We start from the raw sequence: 11,626 nt of genomic DNA, 5'->3' as shown, positions 1-11,626 counted from the left end.
GCAGTACCACTGGGACCCAGAGCTGTGTTCACTAATACCCTGGGCTGCACTCAATGATAACCAGAGTTGTACTACTTAGATTCAGCGCTGTATTCACAGATAGAGTGGTACAACTTGGTTCCAGGGCTGTATTCACTAATAACCAATGCGGTACCAACTAGACTCAGGGCTCTATTCACTTATAATCAGAGTGGTACCACCTGCACTCAGGGCTGTATTCATTTATGACCAGAGTGCTACCACATGGACTGTATTCACTGATAACCAGAGTGGTACTGTCTGATGCTGGGTCCTGTATACAATGATAACCAGAGCAATACTGCCTAGTGCAAAGATCTGTATATATTAACCACCAGGCTGGTACCACATAGTGCCAGGTCCTAATATACACTCACAGTACTACCTGTATATAGAACCTGTGTACACTGAAAACCACAGTGGTACTGCCTGGTGACAGGAGCCATAATCGCCCATAAAAAGCATTGTATTGCATTGTGCCAGGATCCTGTATACATGAATATCCAAATTGGTAATTCCCGGTGCGGAGACCGGTGTACTCCAATAAATAGGATGGTACCACCTAGTACTGGGATCTGTTGTGGATCTGTAGGAGGCAAGCCATAAATTAGTGTGAGTAATGCCAAATTTTGCTAAAACTGACTGACACACGGTCTCCTTATACATAGATTGGCGCACGGTCTCCTTATACACAGTTTTATTATTGGGTCACAAGGACAGGTGTATAAAATGCTGATTGGACAGAAGGTGGGGATGGGGTTCTGGTAACACTGGGTGGTGCTAGTAGTGGAGGCCATATGGAGGGGAGATGGGCAGTGAGCAGAGGGCACCCTTCCAATGTCCAGAGTCAGTTTAGGGGAGACACGCAGCCACTTGGAAGGCGCCTTCGGCGGTGTGTTGGGTGCTGTGCTCCTGCAGTTGGGTCAGCTCATGGAATCTCTCCCCGCACCACAGACACTTGTACTGCTGCTCTCGGTTATGGACACTTTGGTGTTTGTTGAGATGTTCCCGCTGCTTGAAGCTCTTGTCGCAGGATGGGCACTTGTAGGGCTTCTCGCCTGTATGTACCCGTCGATGTCGCTGCAGATCTGACGCGTATTTAAAGCGTTTCTCGCAGTCCGAACATTTCAGAGGTTTGTCCCTAGCTGGGTCGCAGCGGTGCTGCACGAACTCTGATGAGGAGAAGAAGCGGCGTTCGCACGCTGTACAGCGCAGTGGCTTCTCCGAGCAATGAGCCGCCTGGTGCTTCTGCAGAGCGGAGGAGCGTTTGTAAGTCTTGTGGCACACGCTGCACTGGAAGGGCCGCTCCGAGCCGCTCTGACCGCATTTGTGTCGCAGCAGCTCCTGAGATTGGCTAAAACCCCGCTGGCAGGCGTTGCATTTGAAGATGCTCTCTGCTCCGTGCTGGGTGTACACCTTCTCACATAGCGTGCAGTTGGGATCGTCGGTTTTATGCGTACGTCGATGCCTCATGAGCGCGTACTGCTGCTTAAAGCTCATCTGGCACAGGTCGCAATGGAAGGGGCGCTCCTCACTGTGCGTGCGCTCGTGCTGCCTCAGGTCAGATGGCCGGCGGAAGGTTTTTTGACAAGCGCTGCAGCGAAAAGGTCGCTCTCCAGCTGGGGTGCACGGGTGTTGCAGCAGCTGGGAGGATTCCTTGAATCTTAGCTGGCACGTCTGACACTGGAACAGCTGCTCGCCGGCATGGGCGTACATGTGGCGCAGGAGGTGTGAGCGATGCTTGAAGCTTTTCTCGCAGACGGTGCACTTGTAAGGGCGCTCGGAGCTGTGTGTGCGCTTGTGGTGCACCAGGTGCGAAGACTGGCTGAAGCTCTTGTCACATAGTGTACACTTGTATGGCTTCTCGCCCGTGTGAACGCGCTCATGCCGAGACAGTTCTGACAGGTGCTTAAAGGGTTTGTGGCACAGCGTGCAGCTGAATGGTCGGTCGTGGGTGGCAGGAGGTGGCGGCAGGGGTGGTGGTGCTCCAGGTAAACAGACCCTGTCGGCGTCTGGAGATTTGTATGTCTTTTCACAGATGGAACATTTTAGGGCGCTGCCATTGTGAGCGTTATGATGCTGTGCCAGCGAGGTCAGCAGGGAGAAGCCCATCTTGCACACTCCACATACAAATGGTTTTTGCTCCACCTGATTACACTGGTGCTCCAGCAAGTCGGTGGCCTGGTGAAAGATCTTCAGACACTGGGTACATTGGAAGGATCGGTCCTGGTTGGCAGGCGTGAGACATTGGTGCTCTTGAGGATTGCCGAGGTGTGACAGGTCATGGCCACAGAGCCCACATTTTGGCTCGCTGGGGGGTAATGGTGGGTGCTGAACCCCCAGGTCAGGCTGCAGCAGGATGCCATAGACGGCACAGCCCAGAGGGTTCTCAGCCGAGCCGGGTGGGGGGATGGCGTGCTCCCCAAGTGTGATGGGCTGCTGTGGAGCTTGCTGTTGGGTGGGCTGCATGGAAGGAGGAGGGACTTGTGCATGAGGCCAGCCCTCCGACATGCTGGGGAGGAGCAAACTGGTGCAGATTCAGGGTGTCGGATGGTGTGGAGTCATCGGTCACCAGACAGAAATCCAAAGAAGCCTGTCATGCCACTGTCCATGAGGAATCTGCAATGAGAAAAAAGACAATGTGTCATACACAATGCATGCTTCTATTATATGTTATGTGTGGGCAAAGCACATATACCTACTTATCATCCCCCATTCGTTTTTGATCCTGGCAGGGCAGTGGACTATAGGGATAAGTACAAAAAATCCCACCCCCTCTCTTTTTTTATGTTATATTAAACATTTCTTGGATTCCATTGAGGGACACAGGAATTCCGAGACTGATGGGTTATACTTCCACCTACCGGAGGACTGAACACTGGCAAACTAAAAAAAACTGTAGGTCAGTCTTTGATACCTGCTCCTACTTTTAGCATGCCTCAGTTTGTTGGAAATGCCATATAAAGAGTATGATCATAAACAGAGGTGGGAGGAGCTGTGTCCCTCAATGGACTCCAAGAAAAGGATTTTATGGTAAGTACAAAAAAAAAACTATTTTTTTTTTCTTGTCCATTGGGAAACACAAGAATTCAGAGACGGTTGCAGTCAACAACAAAAGCTAACAAGCTCACAAGAAACCCCCAACAAAACCGATGACTGCTTGCATATCAAAGAGCCACTCGAAGGAACTTGCACCCAAAGATGGAGGCCCGGACATCCACCTGGTAGAAGGTGGAGAACATTTGAACAGAAGACCATGGGGCAACCTTACAGATATGAAAAAGGGAAGTAGGAAGGCAAACAGCCCAAAAAGAGTTTGTAAATGTAGTAGAGAGCACCTTAATAGGAAAGGATGGAACCAGATCCTTAGAGTAGAAGTCCACCCTAACACTAAAATCTTGAAATCTTCAGGCATCCACAATCTAAGACTAACCTATCTAGCCCTGTAAAGAAGAAATTGTTATACATATCTTTTTTGTGAAGCCGCTCCAGTCCGGTCTCCAGCAGAGGAGACGGCGACAATGGCTGGGAAATTAATGGGAAGTGACGTCACCCGTTGGGTTACTATGGGGCTTCAGTTGTCGGCCTCCTCCTCTGCACCCACCTCCACAGCAAAGCTGCTGCTGACAGATCAGCATGGGAGTGGACTGGAGTAGCTTCAGAGAAGGTATGTATGGTGATTTCTTTCATTACAGGGCTAGATAGGTTAGTCTTAAGGCCCATACACACGATCAGACTTTTTTGACAACAAACGTGCAAATTATCTGTTTTGGAGCAACATCCGACCGCGTGTACGCTCCATCGGACAAACTTTTTTGGTTTTCAGCGGACTTTTGTTGGCTGTGCGAACGAACAAACTTTCTGGCAATAAAAGTCAGATGGAGCAAAGTCTGGTCGTGTGTACAGTAAACCATAGGACTTTTGTACAAAGTACAAACAGGCATGCTCAGAACCAATGCAAAAGATCAGACAACAATACAGAAGTTGACCAAAGGTGGCGGTAAAGAGCAGAAAAACCACATGATTTGGTGAAAGTTGGCTGAAAAAGTCCTGCTGTGTGTATGCAATACAAGTTCAGGGCCGACGCCCTTTATACAAAAATCCAAGGGAAAGTTTGTACAAAGTCCGATCGTGTGTATGAGGCTATAGATCGTGCATACCTATAGATTTTGAGATTTTTGTGTTAGGGTGGTCTTCTACTTTAAGACCATAAGCCTTGATGGTGATTTGTCTGAGCCAATGAAAAATTACCCAAAATACATCCATGTAATGGAGGGAGATTTCCTTCTGATGAACTAGTGCCGGACAGAAGGATGGAGACAAAATGTCTGGGTGGAGGTGAAAGGCCGAGACTACCTTGGATAGGAAGGAAGCTCTGGGCATCAACACCACCTTGTCCTTGTGAAAGACTAGAAAGGGTTATTTACAGCAGTGGTTCTCAGCCTCGGTCTTCAAGTACCGTCAATGGGCCATGTTTTGGGAACTTACCTTAGATAAAATAGCTCTTATTAATACCATATCATTGGTATTTATTTAAAGCAGCTGTGCAAAGTAAAGGAAAACCTGAAAACATGGCCCATTAGGGGTACTTGAGGACAGAGGTTGAGAACCACTGTTTTAAAGGATAAGACACTTGCTCAGACTGATAGTCTGGCATCCACCATAAAGATCTTCCAAGAGATTGAAAATTAGGAATTCCCTAACTCCGGCGTGGGATTCCTGAGCCACCCAACCAGAGAAAAACAGATCTTTGGTGTCGGAATAAATCGGTCAACCCAAGGACTGGACTGACTTGTTCCTTAAAGCGGAGTTCTGCTAAACGCAAAAAATTAAAAGTCAGCGCTACAAATACTGCAGCTGCTGACTTTTAACAATTGGACACTTACTTGTCCCAGTGTCCAGCGAGACGGGGGAGAGAAGCCCCGCTCGTGTCCCCCTTCTCTCGCTGCCGTGCCGGCATTGTAAGTGTAGGCGCTCGGCTGTGGCTTCATAGCCAGGCACCCACTGTGCACGCGCGAGCCGCGCAGCGCACCGTGACTGTCCAGGCAATCATCTGGGACCTGTGACGTGTCCCAGATGATTGCCGAGAGGGAGGGGGGAGAGGTGCTCTCCCTTCCTGTGCCGGGAGGAAGTGGGAGCTGGAACCCTATGAAAAGAGGGTACCGGCTCCCCCCCACCGAAAAAATTACATGCCAAATGTGGCGGGTCGGGGGGGTCACCTCCCTTAAAGCGGAAGTTCCATTTTTGGGTGGAACTCTGCTTTAATGACAGGCTGTTGTTTTGTCGGGGTCTGGAGTGAACTGGGCAAATAGAACTGCCTCAAAGGAGGCTACCATCAGCCCTGGAATTTTCATGCAGAAGCTAAAAGTCGGGTGACTCTTGGACTGAAGAGTCCAAGTCTGGTTGCAAAGAATTTGAAGTTTATCTGGGGAAGAAAAACTCTGGTTTGATCTGTATCTAGGAAAAAACCCAAATACTCTGAACTCTACGGCTACTTTCACACTAGGGCATTAGCAGTAAAGCGCTGCTATTTTTAGCGGTGCTTCACCGTTGTTTTAGCGGCACTATTCGGCCATTAGCGGGGCGCTGCAAAGATGCGGCTTGCAGGACTTTTTTTTACCGTTCTGCAAGCGCACCGCTCCAGTGTGAAAGTACTCAGGCTTCACACTGGAGTGAGAGGAGAGGATCTTTACAGGCGATATTTTTAGCGCTATAGCGCCTGCAATGCGCCTCCAGTGTGAAAGCAGCCTTAAGTCAGTTACAGTGATGACTTCTGAACAGGGTGGATATAAAGCGATGATTTAAAAAAAAAATCTAAAAAATTGGATTCTTTTGATTTTTATCAAATTTATTTTAATAAAATGCTTTTGGAGTAAAAAATCTATCTAGAGAGTTTTCTGTTTAAGATACATTATTAATTTAGTATGAAATGGAGCTTAGTTATGTAGCATGAGGCTGTATATTCTGAAATATTTACATTTTTGGTAAAATCATTTAATGAATGCAGGCTGAGATAACATGCACTGCATTGATGCATTCACACAATTTCACAGTAACCATGAGATAAAACAACGTTCAGGAATATTCCTTTATCACATCGTTTTGCAAATCTATGTACACTACAAACTGTATGATTGAATTGGTTCTGATATCGCTGTTTTACTAACCTGACAGCTTATTCTAAATAGAAAACCTTCATTTTGTTTGCAAATATTAAAGATTCTAACAGCAAGAATAAGTCCTTACATTTAAAGAGCACCTGTCCATCATGGCAGCGCCTGTTAGCGAGCATCCACTCACCTGTTGCCGCCATGTCCCTCACCTTGTTGCGTCACTGCCGCATCACCAACCCTCCCGTTAAAGTGAACGGGACAGTTGGTGAGTCAACAGCGGGTCAGAGGAGGAGCCGCTACGGGACAGAGATGACAGTTTCTCTTTAAAAATGATGATTTAAATCAAGTTATTGTACTAGTGATTTAAATTGACTTGGTTTAAATCAAATCCACCCTGATTCTGAAAATTCAGGACCTATCTGAACCTTTACAAGGCCTGGACAGTCCAGGGTATGTTGTCTGCAAGAACCTGTGCCAACTGTCCTCTCAGCAGAAGGTCACCTAATTAACCAACAATGGGGGTGCCCTGGGAGCACAGCAAAGGGCCACAAACTCCAAGGGCAGGAGGCCCACAGCTAATTGAAGATATCACGGATGAGCTGGAAAATGTGGACACACAGTATACTATAGGACAGTGATGGCAAACCTTGGCACCCCAGATGTTTTGGAACTACATTTCCCATGATGCTCAACCACGCTGCAGCGTGCATGAGCATCATGGGAAATGTAGTTCCAAAACATCTGGGGTGCCAAGGTTTGCCATCACTGCTATAGGAACACGTCTTTGATGTCCACAGAGGCCAGAAAGAATGATCCCAGAAGAAGGGAGGTTATGGCAGACTTGTTGGTTTCAATGTAGAATTTCTGATCCCAAATAAAAACATTTAGATCCTTGAGATCCAATGTGACTGCCATAACCTCCCTTCTTCTCGGAGCATTCTTTCTGCCCTCTGTGGACATCAAAGACGTGTACCTATTGTATACTGTGTCTCCACGTTTTTCCAGCTCATCCATGATATCTTCAATTAGCTGTAGACCTCCTGCATCCCTTTTTGGTTTGGAAACATTGAACACGTTGATGTAGAACCCCTGGAATCCTTCCACAACAGCGACTGGGACAATAATGCTCCGCTCAATACTTGGCGCTCACCGCTGCTTCTCTCCTCTCTCTCTTCCCTTGAGGGCAGCAAAGCGGGCAGGGCTGAGAATAACCCGCTGACGTCAGCGAGGAGGAGAGAGGCGGACGTGTGAAGTGGATGTTCCCGGTCACATGAGCGCCGCTATGAGAAAAAGGGGCTTGTACAGAGGGGGTTGTGTAACGCTTGGATGGAGCTAGGACTGATAGTCAGGGAGGAAGGTGCGTGCAGACCAACGAATCGATATTGAAAATCATCGACAACGATTTAATTTAATCGTTTCCACCCTGAGGACACTTACCTGTTCAAGGATCCAGCGTTGTTTTCAGCCGAGCTGATTCTTTATATGGCTTCAGGTCCAGGCACCGGCATCTAGACTAAGAAAAACTGTCAGTAAAGCCTTGCGGCTTCACAGCTGGTTTCCCACTGCGCATGCATGAGCTTTGTGAAATGCCCTGCAGTCTTCTGGGACCTGTCCTAGAAGGCTGTGCTGGAACGAGGGGGGAGCCGAACTTCTGCTGTGGAGATCTGACTGGAAGTGGGAGCGGGTACCTGTCAAAACTAGGTACCCACTCCCAAAAAAAGAGGAGGGCGGTGTAAATAAGCAGAATTTCATCTTTTGGGTGAAGCTCCGCTTTAAGTTATGAGGAATTGTAGAAAACTGGTATTACTTTGGTGTAGATTTGCTCGTGAATGACTTGAGAGACGTAGCATCTCAGCATCAGAAAAGGTGTCAGAGGCCACAGCCAGATCAGATGGGGATTCTGCAGTGGAAGGCATTGAAGTACACGTATGGCCTCTGCACCAATCAAAGTTACAATTTATGCCATAAGATCCTGCATGACTGCGGAGATCTCTTCCTGGCACAGAGATAAGCAGACACACCAGACGGAGCTAAGGAAGACTCCGAAGATGGCATAGACCTTCAGGCTATTGGGTCAGGCACCGCAGGCAGCACCAGAAGGGTTAGTGGAGTGTGAGCTAGGGCCACTTGGCACAGTGGAACTGTCCCACATTTTTCTAGGATTGGCATGTTGCACGGCAAGGAGGCAAACCACCTAACTCTGGGTCTCAGAAACTCTTGGGCCCGGCTGCTGGGCACATGGAATACGGCAGGAGGCTGGAAGTGACCAGCAGATATGAACCAGAGGCTAGATGAACATCTCATGTAAAGTCAAGAGGAGCAGCACAAAGGAGCTTCCTCAACGCTGAATGGTAGGAAAAAGATGGTGGTGACACTACACCCAGAGGATGAGGTCAGTGCTTCATTCTTCAGCATTAAACTATTCTGTGGTAAAACTAACAGAAAGCAAAAAACAAAGGTGCCCAAGGGCCCAAATAACCAGGAAGTACTGGATCTGATGCTTGGCCCACATGGTGTACTGAGTCTTCAGAGCCCAGAACCTGAAGATCACATTCTAGGTGAGCCCAGCCTTTGTTCTCTCAAGAAGGGTCCAAGTACGGCCTGGTCACACCTTAAGCCTGGGGCCCAGAGGTCACATTCCAGAAGTTTCCCACCATTGCTGCAGAGCCCAGAACATGAAGATCTCATTCTAGGTGGGCCCCACCATTGTCCTGTCTAGCGGGGTGTAGGTACAGCCCTTCTTACACAGTAAGTCTTCAGAGACAGGGACATACCTGGGGCTGCAGAACACAGAACCTGAAGATTACATTCTAGGTGGGCCCCACCATTGTCCTGTCTAGCGGGGATGTAGGTACAGCCCTTCTTACACAGTGAGTCTTCAGAGATGGGGACATACCTGGGGCTGCAGAGCCCAGACCCTGAAGATCACATTCTAGGTGGGCCCCACCATTGTCCTGTCTAGCGGGGTGTAGGTACAGCCCTTCTTACACAGTGAGTCTTCAGAGATGGGGACATACCTGGGGCTGCAGAGCCCAGAACCTGAAGATCACATTCTAGGTGGGCCCCACCATTGTCCTGTCCACGGACATACAATCCCAATTCCAAAAAAGTGGGGACGCTATGTAAAATCTACATAAAAACAGAATGCAATGATTGGCAAATCTCATAAACTTATACTTTATTCACAATAGAAAACATATCAAATGTTTAAACCCAACTTTTTTTGGAATTGGGGTGTGGATATAATAATATATATAATTTATAGGGGATAATGTAATGAGATCTATGCAAGGATATACAAAGCATGGGGGGTGATATAAAGACATGTATCACGCTCAAGGGGGAAACGGGTAAATTATTAACATGTATAATGTACCGGGGAAGGGGGTGATGTAATAAAATGTATTATGTACAAAAGGGCGGGGAATTTAATAAGATGTAAAATGTACGGAGGAAAAGGGTGCCATTATATGATGTATAATGTACGGGGTGATATAATACGATGTATAATGTATGGGGGAAGTGGTAATATAAGATATAATACGATGTATAATGTATGGGGGAAGTTGTAATATAAGATGTATAATGTACGGGGTGATATAATAAGATGTATAATGTACAGGGGAAGTGGTAATATAAGATGTATAATGTACGGGGTGATATAATAAGATGTATAATGTATGGGGGAAGTGGTAATATAAGATGTATACTGCGGGGGGGGGGGGGGAATCAAATGAGATATATAATGTATGTGGTGTTTGATATAATAATATAATGTACGGGGGTGGGTGATATAATAAGATGCATAATGTATTGGGGGAATGGGTGATATAATGTAGATGTACAAGGGGGAATATAATAAGATGTATAATGTACAGGGGGAGGGTTAATATAATGTACAGGGTGGCTATAAGATGTATAATGTACAGAGGGGGGATGTAAGATATATAATGTATAGGGTGCATATAATATAATGTACTGGGGGATGGGTGATATAACGATCAGGGAGGGGGTGGGGTAATTTTGGGGAGTTAGAGATGATATATTGTGTGGGGGGTGGGGTGAGTGATATCCGGTCGATGATCTGTGTGGGGGAGGGAATGTCGGATCGGGTGTAGTCTGCTGATCGGTTATATATCCGATAGGCCCGCTGTCCCTCCCCCTTCTCCCGTTACCTGCCGCTGGCCTGCACACCCGACATCCGTCTACATCCCGGGGGAGGAGCCAGACTCTGCACCGCCCCCTACCGGGCATGCCGGACAAGGCACTTCCGGGAATATCACCAACATTTACCGCCGCCCCTCCGCACCATACATGATATCACCGACATATACAACGATCCCTCCACACCATACATTATATCACTAGTATCACCGCACATTGTATCTTTATATCGCCGACATATACCGTCACCCCTGAAAAATTGTATAATTATCAGTGTACAGCTCTACAGTATGTGCAGATGCCATATAAACTGTGGGGGTGATGCCTATAATGACAATGACCTAATTGTAGAAATATTCACCCCATCCATCCCCATAGATTGGATGTGGCAGGTGAAAATATGATTTTATTGTCACCTTTATTATCATCCTCCATCATCCTTCAATATCATCCTCCATCATCCTTCACAATCATCTTCCATCATTATCCTTCACTATCATCCTCCATCATCATCTTCCATCATCATCATCATCCTCCATCATCATCATCTTCCACCATCATCCTTCACTATCTTCCTCCATCAGCATTCTTCACAATCATCCTCCATCATCACCTTCCATCATTTTCCTTCACTATCATCCTCCATCATCATCCTTCACTATCATCTTCCATCATCATCCTTCACTATCATCCTCCATCATTATCCTTCACCATCATCCTCCATCATCATCCTCCATCATCATCTTCCATCATCATCCTCCATCATTATCCTTCACCATCATCCTCCATCATCATCCTCCATCATCATCTTCCATCATCATCCTCCATCATCATTCTCCATCATCATTCTCCATCATCATCCTCCATCATCTTTCTCCATCATCATCCTCCATCATCTTTCTTCACCATCATCCTCCATCATTATCCTCCATCATCATCCTCCATCATCTTTCTTCACCATCATCCTCCATCATTATCCTTCAACATCATCCTCCATCATCATGCTTCACTATCATCCTCCATCATCATTCTTCACCATCATCCTCCATCATTATCCTTCAACATCATCCTCCATCATCATGCTTCACTATCATCCTCCATCATCATTCTTCACCATCATCCTCCATCCTAATCCTCCAGCATTATCCTTCACCGTCATCCTCCATCATCATTCTTCACTGTCATTCTCCATCATCATCCTCCACCATCATCCTTCACTATCATCCTCCATCATCAAACTTCACTATTATCCTCCATCATCATCCTTCACTTGCATTCTCTAAAATCATCCTTTTGCCATCATAATTACCCACCCCCATCCTTAGACATCA

The 11,626-nt window shown here is 46.9% G+C and overlaps 1 protein-coding gene across 2 annotated transcripts; it reads right to left on the bottom strand.

Annotated features, from left to right (window-relative positions):
• Positions 1-698: 698 nt before the first annotated feature.
• Positions 699-10,424, bottom strand: ZNF319 (zinc finger protein 319). Of its 2 annotated transcripts, none has more exons than XM_077453825.1 (2): positions 10,307-10,424; positions 699-2,637 (listed from the first exon to the last, which is right to left on the bottom strand). In XM_077453825.1, exon 2 carries the CDS (start codon positions 2,527-2,529, stop codon positions 871-873), a length of 1,659 nt encoding a protein of 552 aa, XP_077309951.1. In that variant the 5' UTR covers positions 2,530-2,637; positions 10,307-10,424; the 3' UTR covers positions 699-870. The 2 variants fall into 2 exon arrangements, with proteins under 2 accessions (XP_077309951.1, XP_077309954.1); XM_077453828.1 differs by lacking the exon at positions 10,307-10,424 and adding an exon at positions 9,149-9,254.
• Between the last annotated feature and the right edge of the window lie 1,202 nt (positions 10,425-11,626).

This window comes from Lithobates pipiens, unplaced genomic scaffold, assembly GCF_037356315.1.
Source record: "Lithobates pipiens isolate NorthernLeopardFrog02 unplaced genomic scaffold, aLitPip1_a1.2 Scaffold_10, whole genome shotgun sequence".
NCBI lineage: Eukaryota > Metazoa > Chordata > Amphibia > Anura > Ranidae > Lithobates > Lithobates pipiens.
The sequence above is the reverse complement of the archived record's forward strand: the minus strand, read 5'-3'. Positions and strand labels throughout refer to the sequence as shown.

Coding starts and splice junctions, on each gene's coding strand:
- ZNF319 (XM_077453825.1), bottom strand. CDS start 2,529: ATGTCGGAGGGCTGGCCTCATGCACAAGTCCCTCCTCCTTCCATGCAG.